The sequence below is a fragment of the Terrapene carolina genome, unplaced genomic scaffold, assembly GCF_002925995.2.
Source record: "Terrapene carolina triunguis isolate 2854851 unplaced genomic scaffold, T_m_triunguis-2.0 Scaffold33891, whole genome shotgun sequence".
Classification (NCBI taxonomy): Eukaryota; Metazoa; Chordata; order Testudines; family Emydidae; genus Terrapene; species Terrapene triunguis.
Window position 1 is genome coordinate 6,424,380 of NW_020698242.1, and position 18,768 is coordinate 6,443,147.

Sequence of the window (18,768 nt, forward strand, 5' to 3'; positions counted from 1 at the left end):
GGTTTTTCGTCATTAGTTCTCAAAGTGCTGTACCAAATGAATCAGTATCATTATCTCCATTTTACATATGGGGGAAACTGAAGCACAAGGAGGTGAAGTGACTTGCCCAAGGTCACCCAGTAGGCCAGTGGCAGAGCCAGAAATAGACTCCAGGTCTCCTGAGTCCCAATCAATACTCTAACCCGGGGTGACAAACTCAATTTACCTTAGGGCCAGAGCATGTCCTCAAATCCTCCCAGTGGACCAATGTCACTCATGCTGCCCAGAACCTGCCCCCCAAAAACTGTCCCCCCAAAAAACTCCACCCCCCACCTGCCTAAGGCTCTGGGACAGAGTTTGGGTGGGGGAGGAGGTCTGGGGTAGGGGATTGGGGTGCAGGCTCTGGGAGGGAGTTTGGGTGCAGAAGGGGTGAGAGGTTGGGCTCTGGGAGGGAGTTTGAGTGGAGGAGGGGGCCTGGGGTGCAGGCTCTGGGTTGGAGTTTGGGGTCTGGGGTGTGTGTGGGGACCGGGTGCAGGCTCTGGGAGGGGGTCAGGGGTGCGGCGCTTACCTGGGGCTCCAAGGCAGGGCGGGCCGGGGGGCTTCCGCGTGCTTCTGCCCCCATGCACCGCCCCCGCAGCGTCCCATTGGCCGCAGGGGCGCTCGGGCCGGTGGCAGCGCTTGGAGGCACAACCCTGCCCCGCCGGAAGAGGCCGGCAGCCACTGGAGCGAGCAGGCAGACGCCGCTCAGCTCCGTTGCGCTGCCGGGGCCCCTGAGGGGGGAGCGCTCAGGGGCAGCAGGTGGGGCCAAGGGAGAGACCCGGCCCCAAAACCGCTGGAGCCCTGCGGGCCACATTGGGGAGGCTCGCGGGCTGCAGATGAACCGCGGGCTGGGAGTTTGAGACCCCTGCTCTAACCACTAGGATCCCCTGCCTCCCGTCAGGGAACTGGTATAAGCTATACCAGCAAGAGCATTCTTTTACTGGAATAAGCTGCATCTGTACTAAGATTCTTGGCTGGTAGTTTTACCATAATTTTCAATGTGCATACCTAAATCTTTGAAAATTGTAACTGTCTTACATGTGCAGAACAACAAGGGCCTGCAAAGGCCTACAAACAGTGCTGTGTGCTTGCATGAGACTCATTGAAAACGTAACCCTTACCCCCTCTGGGCCTCATTTTCTCCATCTGTATAATTGCAATAATAATGCTTTTCTATTTCACAATACTGTTGGGGCTGTTTAAATTAATATTTGCACTTATATTGTATCTTTCCTCATAGGATCTTAAAGCACTTTACAAAGTTATTTCTGTCCTTGAGTGGTGTGAACTCTTTTTTTAAAAAGTGACATTCAGTAGGTAACATGCAAAGATTAGCTGTCCTAACCTGGGTAATAGCGTATTAAAAAGAACACTATTTGCACTGGGCTAGACAGTTGGATACATCTTCACTGCAGTTAACTCAGGCTGTTACTTGGGTGCTGCTCCTTGGCCCCCACTTGTCCACACATACAACCCTCTCACCTGAGTTTAGTGATGCTTTAAATTCTGGGTTAGCTGGTCTGACTGGGGATGTAGGTTAGTGCTCAGGTGCCATTTTCACTCAGGTTAGTAACTGGCCCACTTTGCACTGAGGACAAAGAATAAATCACTCGAGTGCTGATAGTCCTCCAGTGCCTTCCCACAATTGCTCCCATGTACCCAGAAGGACAGACAAGTTCTTCCTCAAGTCATTGGGGAAACTATACAGCAGCTCAGCTTACTGCATGCAGCACACGGGATGTGACCCAGAAACCTAGCAACACACATGTGATTGCAGCACTGAGGATGCAGTAACTTGATTTGGGATGTGCCTTATGGCTGCTAACAACTGATCTAGGCTGACCTGGGTGCCAAGCACCTGAATTGACTGCAGTGAAGACATAGCCTAGGAGACTTAAAATGATCCTCTCTTAGGATCAAATCAGTTCATTTCTTTTATGGTAGACCTTGCTGTGTTTATGCCTGTGCGGATTATTGTTAAAGAATTTTTCTGAGGTCATATTTATAGATAAAATAAGCTTTATTATACAGTCAGTGCTTTGAAGGGTTAAGTATTGTATTTGAAATTAAATTTAGACTTTCAGCTACATGGATGTGTTTGAAAACGAAGGACAAAAACTGTTGCTGTGCTTAGCTGCAGCAGACGTATGCACATGGTGCTATTACTAAGTAATCTCCTAATTTAGTAATGTATCTATTACCACATCTTACTTTTTCTCTAGTAATCTAATTTGGTTTGTCTCCAGTACAATAATCTGGTATATGTAAAAATAAGCACACAGTATTTTTCAACGTATTTGAAATTAACTCTAACCCCATACTCATGGAAATAGCTTTCAGGCAAACAAATACTGTAGTTTATTTATATATTTTTGGTCATGTGCAAACTTCTCCATTCAAAACTTGAGACCAGCTCATCTCATGGAGGCTCTTAAATAAAACAAGCCTTGAAACTTACAAGATGTTTGCTGCCTGTGTTGTACTCCTTCCCTTCTCCTGTGTCAGTCTTGTCTATTTAGACTGTAAACTCTGAGGGGCAGGGACTGATTACTATTCTGTGTGTGCAGTGCCTAGTACAATGGGGCACTTAGGCACTACTGTAATACACATTATTAACAATAAACAACCTTAGGATGTTAACCTCTCTCTGTCAACATTTAACTGGACTGGATTTGAATTGGAGACCAACTGTGAAAGGCTTTGTGTCACATTATTAATCCCATGTTTCCTTCTATCCTAAGTACTATTGATTTACAGCGTTTTGATTTGTTGTTGTGGAGTCTGTGAGAAGACAGATGACTAAAATGTCTTACTCACTGTATACATTTAGTTCTAAGCATTGCTTAACACTGGACTTAATAATCAAGTGCTCTTCAAAATCAGTCCTAGAATTTATGTAAGATTTTAATTAGGAAAATAATATAGCAGCCACAGCATTATTTGTCTTACAGCATTTATTGGCTAATAGAAGTGTTGTCTTTTTTCCTTATGAGTGCTGGAATCTTCTCTCTGCTTTTATTTGTTTACATTTCCATTTGTTCAGTTTCTCTCTGCAATTACAAAAAGTTTCTATAGATGTTTCATAAACATTTCTATTTGAAAACAGTCTCCTTAACTCAGGGGTTCTCAAACCAGGGATAGGGACCCCTCAGGGGGTCATGAGTTATTACATGGGGGGTCACGAGCGGTCAGTCTTCACCCCAAACCCTGCTTTGCCTCCAGCATTTATAATGGTGTTAAATATATAAAAACATGTTTTTAATTTATAAGGGGGGGTCGCACTCAGAGGCCTGCTATATGAAAGGGGTCACCAGTACAAAAGTTTGAGAACCACCACTTTAACTGAATGAGACTGTGACATTAACAATGAAGTAATTTAATGCAAAATGCTGCTGTAGTTAAAGTTGCGGAAGCACTCTTGATACAAGGCCTTGTTTTTTCTGACATGTACTGATAAAACTAACTTTAGGGATTGAAATTTCCTGTGCTTACTCTCAGTCCAAAGTTGAACTCCCACCCTTCCTTTCAGCTCAGCTACTTTTTAATTATATACTGTGACAAAGTTCCTCCTCTATCTTGGTGGGTCCTGCGCTTATTGGCGGATTTTCTTGCCTCAGAGATTCACCATGTGGGTTGGGGAACAGCCCAGAGTCCTTCCCCTCTGGAAGGAGCCACAGTCCAGGTCAATTGGGAGGTTTGGGGGGAACCCGGACCCGCCCTCTACTCCGGGTTCCAGCCCAGGGCCCTGTGGACTGCAGCTGTCTATAGTTTCTCCTGTAACAGCTGCATGACAGCTACAACTCCCTGGGCTACTTCCCCATGGCCTCCTCCAAACACCTTCCATATTCTCACCACAGGACCTTCCTCCTGGTGTCTGATAACGCTTGTGCTCCTCAGTCTTCCAGCAGCACACCCTCTCACTCTCAGCTCCTTGCACCTCTTGCTCCCAGCTCCTCTCACACTCACACTACAAGCTGAAGTGAGCTCCTTTTAAAACCCAGGTGCCCTGATTAGCCTGCCTTAATTGATTCTAGCAGCTTCTTCTTAATTGGCTCCAGGTGTCCTAATTAGCCCGCCTGCCTTAACTGGTTCTAGCAGGTTCCTGATTACTCTAGTGCAGCCCCTTCTCTGGTCACTCAGGGAACAGAAAACTACTCATCCAGTGACCAGTATATTTGCCCTCTACCAGACTCCTGTACCCCACTGGTCTGGGTCTGTCACAATATCCACAAACCATGATGTACAATGGTAACACATGCTTCAATGTGCAGGGATTGAAGCCATTCTGTAGTCCAGGGGTGGGAAGCTAGTTTTCACCTTAGCTTCAATCTTCTTTACCAATCTCCCTGAAATGGCACATACTGCATTTTAGGGTAGAATTTTTCTAGGAAGTTTGGAATAAATCACAAAAGTAGTTTTAAAAGTAATTTGGAGAAATCCTGGCCCCACTGAAGTCAGTGAAAAAATTCCTATTGACTTAAATGGAGTTAAATTTTCAAGCGTGGTGTTTAAGAAGTATCTGAGTTGTTGACTTTCTGAAAACCTTTCAAACTTTCGTTTGGTTTACCATATCCTAAAAAATAGCTTGGCCTAGAAACTCAATGTGTCTGGTCTTCCTGAGAAGTGCTTTTTAAGAGCATGTTTATTTGGATGGGAGCATGGTGGAGCATAATGATGTATATAAAATGAGGTTGTAATGGAGTATACAGTGCTCATGCTAAGGTTGATAAGGAAGATGTTAATTAGGGGCTTGTTAAAGCAGGACTATACAAAGAAGGCCTTATTGGCAGAAATTTAGGTGCCTAACGGCCTTTAAGTGCCTAGGCTATTGGACATCAGCTAAGCAGGGTTTTAAGAATCTAAATTTTGGACTTAAGTGCCTAAATCCCTTTGTGGCTCTAACTCATTTTGATTTTACACAAAAAGTTGTAATTCTAAAGAGACAGAGGTCGCTACAATATGAGTGTCTACTAATCCGTCATCTTTCATACTAAACACAATCAATTCCAAAAATATATATTTACTGCTCAAGTCCTTAAGAATGTAGAGCCATGGAACTGGTAAAGGTCTGTGCAATACCCTAGATCAGGGGTCGGCAACGTTTGGCACGCGGCTCGCCAGGGTAAGCACCCTGACGGGCTGGGCCAGTTTATTTACCTGCTGACGCGGCAGGTTCGGCCGATCGCAGCCCCCACTCGCCGCGGTTCGCCGTCCCGGGCCAATGGGGGCGGCGAGAAGCAGCGCAGGGGAGGGATGTGCTGGCCACAGCTTCCCGCCGCCCCCATTGGCCCGGGACGGCGAACTGCGCCCAGTGGGGGCCGCGATCGGCCGAACCTGCTGCGTCAGCAGGTAAATAAACTGGCCTGGCCCGCTAGGGTGCTTACCCTGGCGAGCCGCGTGCCAAACGTTGCTGACTCCTGCCCTAGATGCAGAGTTGGTTGAATTGATAAACTTGATTTTGTTTTCAGTGGCCTGTTCTACACATACAAAGAGACTATTTTCTTTATTTGGACAAGATAATTCAAATTTGAGAAACCAATTGAGAGTCAAATAGAACTCTCTTCTAGCTCCCTTCTCAGTTCAGACCAATTGTTTCCTCCACCATACGTTCTCCTTGATCTCAAACTCTCTTTCTACCACACTTCTATTTATGTAAATCAGCCTGTCACTACCCAGGAATTGTCATCGTGGATCAGATCACTGGTTTATAGTGTCTGGTATCCTTTCTTCGGAAGTACCAGATGCGGTAGAGGAAAATGCAAGAAATTCTGTAGTGTACAGTTATGGAATAATAAGAGGGAAATCTGTTCCTAATCCCAAATAGTTATTGATAGGTTTAAATCCTGAGGCATGTGGGTTTGTACCTTTTACAATTTTATCCTATCTAGTGTGACTGTAGCTATCTTTGCAAATATATACCCCTTTTTTGAATCCTTCTAAGTCGTGGCCTCAGTGGGTATGTCTATACAACAAAGAAAAACCCGGTGCCAGCTGACTCTGACTGTGGGGCTGTTTCATTGCTGTGTGGACTTCCGGGCTTGGGCTGGAGCCCAAGTCAGCTGGCACGGGTTTTTCTTTGCTTCGCAGACATACCCAATATCTCGTGCCAGTGAGTTTGCACTGTGCAATCAATGCTGGCTGTATGCATCATTGCCTTTGCTGAAATCCTCATCTGAGCTCCTTTTCTCCTTGATTATCTCATCTTCCTTCCTCGTAGCCTCCCAAGATCTCAGTTGTCCAGCTGGCTGTCTTCTCACATCTACAAAGGAGTGACATGATCATGCTGCCATCTTCACACTGTTTTACTGTTGTTGTATTTTTAATAATTGATTTTCATTTACACTGCTTCATCCTACAATTACTATAAAGGTTGGCTAAACTTTGCTGCTTTCTTCTTTCAGGTGCCAGGGTGATGGGAATGTATAAAGACCTGAAAAAATAGTTCTCTCTGGTAACTCATTAAGGCTAATGGTTTTCCAATTATGATGATCTCATCAAGTCACAAGTTCTAAATTATTAGCAGGGACCTGCCACCTCATATTTTTAATATTTTTTTTTATAATGTGTAGATTTAGCAACCCTAATCTGTAGTTGGTCTTGTTCCTTTCTAGTAGCTGTTGGTAATATGTTTGAGAGCAGAGTTAACAAATTGGCAGACAATTTGTATTTCTAAGCAAGGCAAAGGCCCAGCTCTTGGTTAAGAGCCAAACTCCAGGAATGGCATCCTTTGAACAGAAGTGGAGATGACAAAGTAGGCAAGTCATAGTTTCAAAATGATGCCTAATGCATATGGAAATGTTTTAGTAAGAGTCTGCAGCTATTTTCAATTTCAAGTTGTTATGAAGTGGAAGTTAGGAAACATGAGTTATATAACAACCAAATTTAGGTGGCACCTGCAGCAGAATGGTGGCTTGAAGCTTTATAATTGAGATGCTAAGTTAAAGTTATCCAGAGAGAGATAATGACAACTAGTATTTTTTATACTAGTTAAGCTGTTACCTGTTGAATAAAATTGTACGGGTTTTTGTATTTTTTTTTTTAATTACTTTAGAATAGTTCAGTTCACTTTCCAAATGTGTTGTCACAAAAAGATTAAGGATTTTTAAAATGTGCTTCTTATATAAGAGGATGTGCCTTAAGCCTTGTCTATGCTGCAGAATATACCTGTAGTTGAATTGGTTCTGATCACAGTTTAAGACAAGCTGTGATCAACACTTTCAGATACACCTGTTGTCACTAATGAGCATGTTTGTGGTTTTTTGTAGGGTGGACAAGGTTTTCTAGTTGGGATTAGTTATGATTCTCCCATCAGCAACCTGTGCAGCTAAATGAGTACAAACCACAAACGTAGACCAGGAAAATTGCAATTTGTACCAGTTGAGATTATCTAACTTTAGAACCAAGATGAACTCAACTGTTGCAAATTGTAGCTTCTTTGTCTATGCTTGGGTTTTGCATTCGAATAGCTACAGTAGTTTTTACCCACTGATAAGGGTGGATAAAAAGAAGTGATTTTCTTGGGGGGAAAATCAAAATTAAATTTTTTATTTACATTGGATTTTTTTTTATTTTATTTAAATTATAATTTTTCTTTTTAAAAAATGTTTTTAAAATCTGAATTACAAAATATGTTAAGGCTTTGATTTATTGTGTCTTAAAACATTTAAATAAATATGCTGAATCCCCATAAACCTTTATCAAAAACTTTAGTTAAAGGCTACTTCTCTAGTCTATAAAGAAAAATCAGGGGAAAACATCTAACTTTTGAGATCAAGCTTTATAAATATGTCACAATAGGTCATGTACTGTATTAAGGGCTTGATCCTGTGGGGGATCTAGAGGCTGTCCTACTGGGCGTAAGAGACCGTAAAACCCATCACAGGCATTGGGAGCCAGCCTCAGACTCCAAGATACTACACCATCGGGATCATCCATTGAGCTCACCCCAGTCATCTCATGTGCCTATTTTATAGTCTCTCTCTCCCTAAGCTTTGGTTAGCTCAGTTCTCAAGTTATGAATATTTATGATTCCACCCATCATTCACCATTTTCTAACATACTAAAAATGTACAGCTAATAAGAATTTGAAAATAGTAAGATATATAATGGCTTAAATAAATGTATATAGTTATAACATACCCTCCGAGGTAGCAAAAAAGATGTACTAAGTCTAATATAAAGGCTCTGTTTAGTTGTAAATCAACATGTTTTAGTAGTTATATCAACCAATGAGAATGCATCTTTTTTTAGAAAATAACTGAAGAACAAATGGAAAGTTAACTAAAATGATTATTTAAATCAAGGCTTTCCACATGGGGATTTAAATAAATCCACCTTGCCACTGATGGCTAAAACCCAACTATAGACACGGCCTCAGGATTGACTGGAGATTCTACTCCACACTGGCTGTAAATCCTAACTCCATTGACTGCAGCAGAATAATATCAGATTTATAGTGGGGCAAATGAAATCATGATCCAGCACAATGCCTTTAAAACACAGTAAAATGAAGCAAAAAATTCCAGTGACATATACAAGTGGGGCCCTAACTTGGAAATGCTGATGGTGCTAGAAAAACATGCTGAGTGCTATGTTTTAACTGTCTCTGTGGCTGCTGTTTGAAGGAATTGTCTTGTTCCTCCTATAATATGCAAAAACATAATTATCTAATTTTTAGCCAAACTTATTTTTTCTATACTCTGAAAAGCTTTAAACTAAATGCAATCCTTTTTTTCTCCTCCTCCTTACAAAACAAAACCAAAACAATTCTCCTTCCCTCTCCCCCCTTTTTTTTAATTTTTTACACTGAGCTGTTGTCTGGATCATTTTGCCTTGGGATCTGACATTGCTCATTCTTTTCAGAGTACCTAAAAACCAAGTACGTAGGCAAAATATTTGGAAAGCTGGCACACTCTACAGGGTGTGGTGAAGACAGATATCTTTCATGTGTGCTGCCAAAGGGCCGGGGTGTGACCTGAAAAATAAATCCTACTTGTTTCATTGTAACATGTATTTTGGAGGAGGGGGTGGGTGGCATTAAACTGCTTCATCATGTTTCTATGTCTGATCTATTTTATAATGTGATCTAAAAAATTTTGCATATGCAAAATTCAAGCTTGATGAGAGGAAAGTGTTACAGTTATAAATCCAGACACATTATCAAATGTCTAGCTTTTTTAATGGTAAAATGAAACAAGACTTAATTAGTGTTAATGTGGGGAGGTGGTGCTCTGATGGCTCATAAACCCATATGTGGGACCTGAATTGGGAGGAGACCAAGGGCACATCTTCACTACCCATCGGATCGGCGGGTAGCAATCGATCTATTGGGGATCGACTTATCACGTCTAGTGAAGACGCGATAAAATCGATCCCCGATGGCTCTGCCGTCGACTCCGGAAATCCACCGCGGCAAGAGGCGGAAGCGGAGTCGACGGCGGCGCGGCAACGGTCGACTCGCCGCCGTCCTCACAGCCAGGTAAGTTGACCTAAAATACGCAACTTCAGCTATGCTATTCACGTAGCTGAAGTTGCGTATCTTAGGTCGTCCCCCCCCCCCCCCCCCCCCCCCGTAGTGTAGACCTAGCCCAAGTTAGCCTTAATTGTGTCTTGGCGTGAGTAGGTTTGTACCTAAATCTGCAGAGGAGGTTTCAATGCTTATTATTGATGGGGAGTCTGGAGTATTGCCTTGACATGTTCAAATCACTCTAACTAGTATTGAGTAGAGCTCACTTTCTAATTTGGGATTGAGTCACTACCACAAACATGTTTTAGCCTTAGACCAGGTCTACACTAGAAACTTGTCAGGATAGCAGTGTTGGTAAGGGATATTACTTTTTTTGACACTTCTGAACTGCCCAAAGTCCAAATGTAGATTCAGTTATACACCTCTACCTCGATATAATGTGACCCGATATAACACGAATTCGGATATAACGCAGTAAAGCAGTGCTCCGGGGGGGCAGCGCTGCGCACTCCGGCGGATCAAAGCAAGTTCAATATAACGCAGTTTCACCTATAACGCGGTAAGATTTTTTGGTTCCCGAGGACAGCGTTATATCGAGGTAGAGGTGTACCAACAAAAATGTGCTTTTGCTTGTATAGTTTATTTTGTTCAGGGAACTGATATAAGCTATACCAGCAAAAAAAGCTCTTTTGTTGATCTAAGATGTGTCTATGCTAGGAGGGTTTGCTGGTCTAGCTATTGTTTAGTTATGGCTTAGTCTTTCTGGTGCAAAGTGTTAATCCGGGAAGGAAGGTTCTTTTTTTTTAAGTGAGAAATTGTAGGTGTTTATTTTTTGTTTTTGTTTTTTTGCCATCCTACAACAGCTTTGTAGGCATTTTTATGAAGCTGGGTGGTTTTCAATGTGAGATAAAGTAGTTGAGAATTTGTTACTGTTCAGTTTCAAAGACGAAAGATTCATTTCTTATTGTAACCTATCAAAGGTAAAATAACTGGCCATGAAGACTGAGCCCCAGACTTCCTTATTGTAGCCAATTGAGGTACACAAGAATAGGGCAGTACTCTTCAAAAAGGCTGAAATTGCATCTCTTTTTTGAGAGTGCGGAGGCTTTGCAGACATAATATATATGTCTTCCACTTAGGCATTGTTTTTTTGTCATTGAGGAACATGCCAGCATTCTAAACGTTAAAACTGTATTATAACTGGTGTTACTACTATAGAAATATATACTGTTATCTTGTTATTGTTCATTCACAATAAGTAAGCTATGCATTTTATTCATATATGTGTATATATATATATATATATATATAGATAGATAGATATTATTATTATTATTATTTTTTTCCTTTCACAAATATGTCTGACTTGGTTGGATATTAGGGACACAAGGTGGTTGATGTAATATCTTTTATTGGACCAACTTCTGTTGGTGAGCGAGACAAAGCTTTCGAGCCACACAGCACTCTTCTTTAGGTCTGGGGAAAGTATTCCCAGTGTCACAGCACAATGGAAGGTGGATATGTCATTAAGTAAAATGTTTATTTCTACATGTGCCTAGAAGGCTCAAACTTACATTGACCAACAGTAAGGTCACTTTGAGTTTTACTGGTTTCAAATGGTATGAATCTGCTGAAGTCATCTTATGCCCTTGGATGTGAATGTGTGGTTCTGGTCAACTTCAGACTTTGTCCTTAAACATGGGCCTTTTCTTTTCATCTGAAGTATTCCTATATGTATGTGAATTGTATATATTTAGTAAACAGTTGTCATTCTGTTTTTCATATTGTCTTACACAATGGATTTTAAGCTGACTAATAAAGATTGCATTTCCTTGAATGATGTAGAAGAGCAGAGTCTGGATTTGCACATCTGATATCACACACTTTTTTTGCTCACTTTTTCAGATACCCTACATGCTCTGTGGCTTCCTAACAGGAAGATGGGATTTCATCATTTTATTTATTTATGGGTATCTCTATATAATTGCACACACAACATTTTGTATTTATTATTACTGAATGAATAGGAAGCAACTTCATGGTATTATACTGATATTAGAAATTAAACACTGTATTCAAATTTTAAGTGAAAGTAGGGAAAACAAATTCTCAAAATACCCTAATAAAATATGAGGTCAACCTGTTGCAAATTAAATGGTTTAAGAAAATAGTTTAAAAAAAATCCTCTTAACCTTTCTCCCTTATTTTTCTTCTACTCTTCCTCTTATAGAAATCTCTCTCTCCACTCCAGTCAGCAGGGCTCTTCTCCCCAGGATAACAGCAATATACTTTTGCATACATTGTTTTCAAAGGTGAATTTGGAGCAAGAGGCTGTACTTATTCCCAGGACATACAATGTAATAACAAATATGGCAGCTATTCTGGTGGGGGAAAAAACTTGATGGCCTGGAAGGGGAGGGCAAAGTTGAGAAGTGGACAAACAAAAACTCCACTTCACCCCGTCTTCCCTACCCTAATTCCCTTTTTACTGGTTGATACAATGTTTTCTTTGCTGTTTTGATATGTTGCGGTGGGTTGGGAGGGGGGGGGGGGGGGGCGGGGAAGGGGGTTGCCTTGCATGTAAATCTTAGTGTTCTATTTCCTTAAGCTGAAATAAGAAAAGCTGAAGCAGCCTTCTCTGTTGATGCCAAACAGCTCCAAAGTTCGGAGTATTGTATAGGAGCCAATCAGAGAAAAGACCTTTGCCTATTCCCAAATTAGAGAATGAAACAACCAAACTGCAATTATGTAAATCTCTGCATGCTGGGTTGCTGCTAATAACTGTCAGCCTCCCCAGTCACCAAGGGTACGTCTATACTTAGCCGCTGGTTCGGCGGCAAGCAGTCGATCTTCTGGGATCGATTTATCGCGTCTTGTCTAGACGCGATAAATCGATCCTGGAAGTGCTTGCCGACGCCGGTAATCCTGCTCCGCGAGAGGAGTAGGCGGAGTCGACGGGGGAGCCTGTCTGCCGCGTGTGGACCCGCGGTAAGTACCTTTAAGTTCGAACTAAGATACTTCGACTTCAGCTACGTTATTCACGTAGCTGAAGTTGCGTATCTTAGTTCGAGCTGGGGGCTTAGTGTGGACCAGCCCTTAGATATGTGTGACTATGCAGCAGGTATGCAACTCTGAATAAATCAATGTCCTGGGAATTGTAATTAAGTATCTGCTATTCTACCATCTGTGTATACTTACTGGCTGAAACATCTCTATTTAAATAATTTCAAAATCTTACTTTTAAAATTAAATTATAGAAATTCACAGTTACGCACAGCCCAACCTCCATACTTATACCTACTTTTTTCCCCACACACTGAAAACAAATAGAAATTTCAAGACCACTTTATCTCTCTATCACATAGCTTACTTTTAATCTTAATGTATTAACATTTTTGTGCTCACTGACGAAGTGAACCTGTCTAATGGATAGATAATGTGGTCTTATTGTTTCCAGTTGTCCTCAGGATAGAATATGGGGGTAGAGTTAAGATTGAAAGGGGTATTTTCAGTGTGCATTTTCATGGTTCTGAATATACACCTCTACCCCGATATAATGCGACCCAATACAACACGAATTCGGATATAACGCAGTAAAGCAGCGCTCCAGGGGGGCGGGGCTGCGCACTCCGGCGGATCAAAGCAAGTTCGATATAACGCGGTTTCACCGATAATGCGGTAAGATTTTTTTTGGCTCCCAAGGACAGCGTTATATCGGAATAGAGGTGTATATATATTTCTGGGTTTCTTATATTTGTACTTTTTCTCAAAAACATAATCCCCCATACCCTAAAAGTACAGTGTTCTCAAGATTTTTTTTTTTTTTTTTCTGTTCTTGTTTTTTGGATTTGGGCTGAAGTAAGTGATTTCAGGTTAACCATTATTATGGCCTGAAATAGGACACTGTTTAAGACAGTTGTACATTTGGTTAGATCTGATACCTCTAAACAGCACTCTCTCATTAATAGGAGGGTTTCTGTGTGAAGTCCATACAATGAAGTGATCTAACTAGGGTGTGTTATGATGCTAAGATCATGATTAAGGCTGCGAGTCTGTCACGGAAGTCACAGATTCCACGTGATGTCTGCAGCGGCTGGTGCGGCTGGTCTGGGGGCCGCCTGAGCAGCTTGGGCAGCCCCTGGGCCAGCCACACTGGCCACTGCTGGGGCAGTCTCGGGCCACTGCGCCCCTCCCCCCCCAGCAGCAGCAGGAGTTTGGGTGTGGGAGATGACTCAGGGCTGAGGCAGGGGGTTGGGGTGCGGGAGGAAGTGAAGGCTCTGGGCGGTGCTTACCTCAGTGGGGGGCTTCCAGGAAGCGTCCAGCATGTCCCTGCAGCCCCTAGGTGGAGGCACATCCAGGCAGCTCCACACGCTGCCTCCAGCCGCAGGCTCTGCCCCCAGAGCTACTATTGCCGTCCCCCTCTTTTCCCCACCCCCCCCAGCACCAATGGAGGCCTCGGGCCGTACCCCTCCCCCCCAAGCACCTGCAGTGCCCCTGGCCATGCTCCTGCCCCCCCGAGCACCCAAGTTTTAGTCAGAGGTATATAGTGCAAGTCATGGACAGGTCACAGGCCGTGAATATTTGTTTACAGCCTGTGACCTGTCCATTACTTTTATTAAAAATCCCCGTGACTAAAATGTAGCCATAATCATGATTCCCGATTAATAGGACTAGCCTCTTAAATTATATTAACCTAATTTCCCCAATGTAGCTGGCATAAGGTCTGTTTATTATATACATTACATCTAGATTCAGATCCCCACACCCTGTTGGAATGCTCAGGCATCTGTGTAGGTATTTTTGTGATATCCTTTCTTCTAACAATATCCTGTACCTTGCTTTGAGAGCTTCTGCGAGGAAGTACCACCCGTGATGTTTTGGTAACCAGATACTGCAGACTCATTAGTTATTGTTTTTCCCACCAGAACAAAATTGAACTATAATCCTCCAAAGGATGATGGATCTACATATAAGATTGAACTTGAAGGGATATCTGTTGAAATCATGAGAGAGATACTGGATTACATCTTCAGTGGGCAGGTATGGTGCTTAACAGAATTATTGCATCTTTCACTGTCTAATTCAGCAGCACCAGTTAGAGATAAATCCCTGCTTTTTGTCTTATCCTGTCATCCAAAAAAGGCAGCACTAGTGAACTTTGTGCTTTAAGTCTTTGCTATGAAATGACTTCCATACGCCAGAATGCAAGCTACTGGTATGAACCAAAAATAGATTGTAAGCACAGACGTGCTTCTCTTGCTCTGCTTAATGTCATGTATCCCAAGAAACAAACTTTAAACAATGAATGTTAAACTTAAAAAAAAAAAAAAAACCCGAAGAAAAACCTTACTAGTTTTTCACTGAGTTGGTTTTAAAGCATGTGTGATTTGGTACTTGTGAAAGGTGTCTGGATTGGCAACCTGGGAGACTGAAGACCTTCACAGAACATTTTCTATCTGGGCAGTCCAAGCTTCCCACCTCATTGCCTCGCCGGTCCATCAACTCCAGCCATTTAAGGCTGACAAAGTTTTTTTTTTTTTTCTCTCCACACCCGTTCCGTCCTCCCTAGTCCCTACTAAGACTCCCAGCAAAACACACATTAAAATCCGCCTTTGGTTTGTCCATCAGGAGCCAGACTGACATTGCCGAATTAATTTCAAACAGGTCTCCAAACAGGCATCAGGTGGCATTGGCTCTTGGTTAGCTGAAACCATGTTTAAGAAAATAGTTTAATCATCAAGGCCACAATAAAGAAGAAAAAAGTGCAGTTGGGGCTATAATGTCTCTTTTCTGCGTGTGCTGATTTGTCTTATCAGCAAAATATAGTTCATTTTCCTGGATGAGTTTAACAATTTCATGGTTCCTTCAGACAAAACACCCCTTCAGATGCTCTCTACCCAGCTTGCACCCTCCCTCTCCCCAGTTAAGTTGCCCACCAGCAGTGGCTTTATCCTTCTGCATGGTAGTTTGGAATCATCTTCTACACCTATGTTATATTCCATTATTCAGCCACTAAGGGCAAGTCTGCACTGAAGCGCTACATTGGCGCAGCTGCAGCGCATCTGGTGAAGACATGTATGCCGACGGGAGAGCACTCTTCCATTGGCATAATTACTGCACCTCCGTAAGGTATGGACAGCGCTTAGGTGGATGTAAGTTACGTCGCTTAGAGGGCTGTCTTTTTCACACCCTGAGCGACGTAAGTTACATCAATGTAAGTGATCCTGTAGACCAGCCCTAAGAATCAGTTATAAAGTTATATCAGTTTGTGAATTGTAGTTGTAACTTTTTACAATAAACTCTTGCAGATCAGGCTAAATGAAGACACTATCCAAGATGTTCTGCAGGCAGCTGATCTCCTGCTTCTTACAGATCTTAAAACTCTCTGCTGTGAGTTTTTAGAAGGTTGTATAGCTGCTGAGAACTGTATTGGTATTCGGGACTTTGCACTGCACTATTGTTTGCGTCACGTTTATTACCTTGCCTCGGAGTATCTGGAAACTCACTTCCGAGATGTCAGCAGCACAGAGGAGTTCCTGGAACTGAGTCCCCAAAAACTGAAAGAAGTGCTATCCCTGGAAAAGCTGAATGTTGGAAATGAAAGATATGTATTTGAAGCAGTAATTAGATGGATCTCCCATGATTCAGAATTAAGAAAGGTTAGAGTGCATTAAATTACGTAGTTTGTTTAGTAAATTGGGCTCACATTCTGTGCTTGCTTAAAATTACCTGATGGAAATACAGTGCAGATAAATTCTCTTTTTCCTGTATTCTTGCATTTCTAGGATTTAGATATTACACTGTACATAGAGATGGAAAATAGATTGGGGCTGTTGAGCTGAAGTGTTGCTTATACTGTAGCTGCATCCTTCCCTTGTTGCAGATAAAAACACTGAATGAAGTAATACAGTTGTTAGTCTTTGTGTGTTTTGATGTATGAGCTCATTGCTGGGTGAGGGGAAGTAACCATTGTTTGCCACTAGACATAGAGACTTAAACTGTGCTTTCTAAAATAGTTTTATTTAGAAATTAAGTTGTTTTATCCATAAAATATTTTCCAGTATTTTCTGTACATAAAATAAATACATCACATAAGAATTCCCTTGGAGCTATATTCTGAAGTATGGTGAACAAAATTCTGTTTTTTAAACTGTTTTGGAAATTTTGAATGTTTCTGGTTCTCTAGGTTCACCTGAAGGATGTCATGTCAGCAGTGTGGGTTTCAGGATTAGATTCAACTTATTTGCGTGAGCAAATGATGAGCGAACCACTGGTGCGGGAGATTGTCAAAGAATGTAACAACATTCCACTCACTCCACCACAGCAGGGGGAGGCAATGTTAGCTTCTTTCAAACCCAGAGGTTATTCCGAGTGTATAGTGACTGTTGGTGGTGAAGAAAGAGTGTAAGTATTCAGTATGTTACCGACAGAAATGACTTGTACTATTTAAGCAATTAGTGAGCAGATGGTAACTTTCATAAAAATTATATCATATTGCCTCTATATAAATCCATGGTACATGCAGATCTTGAATACTGCATGCAGATGTGGTCGCCACATCTCAAAAAAGATATATTGGAATTGGAAAAGGTTCAGAAAAGGGCAACAAAAATGATTAGGAGTATGGAACGGCTTCCATATGAAGAGAGATTAATAAGACTGGGACTTTTCAGCTTGGAAAAGAGATGACTAAGGGGGGATATGATAGAGGTCTATAAAATCATGACTGGTATGGAGAAAGTAAATAAGGAAGTGTTATTTACTCCTTTTCATAACTCACCAACTAGGGGTCACCAAAATGAAATTAATAGGCAGCAGATTTAAAACAAACAAAAGGAAGTATTATTCACACAATACCCAGTCAGTCGGTGGAACTCCTTGCCAGAGGATGTTGTGAAGGCCAAGACTATTAACAGGGTTCAAAAAAGAACTAGATAAGTTCATGGAGGATAGGTCCATCAATGGCTATTAGCCAGAATGGGCAGGGATGGTGTCCCTAGCCTCTGTTTGCCAGAAGCTGGGAATGAGCGACAGGGGATGGATCACTTGATGATTACCTGTTCTGTTCATTCCCTCTGGGGCACCTGGCATTGGCCACTGTCGGAAGACAGGATACCGGGCTAGATGGACCTTTGCTGTGACCCAGTATGGCCAGTCTTATTATTGATAAAGAAGTGAAGTTAATATTAACCCATTTAGTGTTGAATTAATTGGGCACATTTACAAAACTTGTTTTTAGCATGGTTAGATGTGCCTAGAACACCCTTATGTTTGATCCATTTTAGAATGTCAAATATCTTCAGTGAACGAGTTACTTAAACTTCTGAAAATCCATCTTTAACAAGTATTAAAATACAAATAAATATGTTTATCATAGCGCTTTACATGTTCGAGACACCATCCAAACAAAAACTACTCTAATCACATTTAATCATACATCCATTGATTGGCTGAGTGAGGTTTGTGAGAGTCCTTACAATAGCAGTGTAGTTCCATAGCAAACTTCTGATTAAAACATCCTCAGTGTTGATAGTTAGTGAGGTAGAAAGCCGAAGACACAACTTTTGTGGTACCATATGCTGGTGCCAGAAAAATTTTGTTCAGACTTGTAAACTGAGCAGGTTTGATGTGAAAGTCCTGATTAAGAATAAATATGGAACACCAAAAGCAACACTTATTTTACAGGGTTTTTTCCCAGATCAGTGTTACATTTTAATAAAATATCAAATCTCTGCTTTAGCATCAGGACCTACCTGCAGTGCCAAAGTAGATTCTCTGTTTGTTACATTGAGATTTAAGGTGACAGTGCCCATTCTCCTTTCCTTTTTTCAAGTATTTTGTGGGGTTGGGAGGAGGGAATTGTTCTTTGCTGACCCAGCTCAGACCTTTGCTCACTATTGATAAAAACTCAGTAGCACATCCTGTTCAGTTACATTTAAAACTCATTCTACTGGGAGAAGAAATACTAATGTTCTATGATAGTCTAATCTGCTTTTTATATAAAATTCCTCACTGGCTAGGGCCATAGCTAATTTCCTTGCATCACATATTCTCTCCACCTCCCTCCCTCTTGCCTGTACATTTACAAACTTAGATTGTACGCTCTTTTGTGCTGGGACCGTGTCTTTGTGGCATTTTCCAGATGCACATGTTTATGAATCTATACTTAAAATACTTGATTAATCAAGCAATTTTAGTGACCCTGTGTTGTAAGTATTCATATATATATATATATATAGAGAGAGAGAGAGAGAGAGAGAGAGAGAGAGAGAGAGAGAGAGAGA

The 18,768-nt window shown here is 41.6% G+C and overlaps 1 protein-coding gene across 1 annotated transcript in view; it reads left to right on the forward strand.

The window, feature by feature from the left end:
* The window catches only part of LOC113409580 (gigaxonin), a 42,393-nt gene that overhangs the window by 6,062 nt on the left and 17,563 nt on the right, over positions 1-18,768 (forward strand). Inside the window, exons 2-4 of the mRNA XM_026663671.1 lie at positions 14,410-14,524; positions 15,793-16,143; positions 16,671-16,888. Coding sequence (XP_026519456.1) covers positions 14,410-14,524; positions 15,793-16,143; positions 16,671-16,888 — 684 coding nt within the window. The remainder of the gene's footprint in view (positions 1-14,409; positions 14,525-15,792; positions 16,144-16,670; positions 16,889-18,768) is intronic.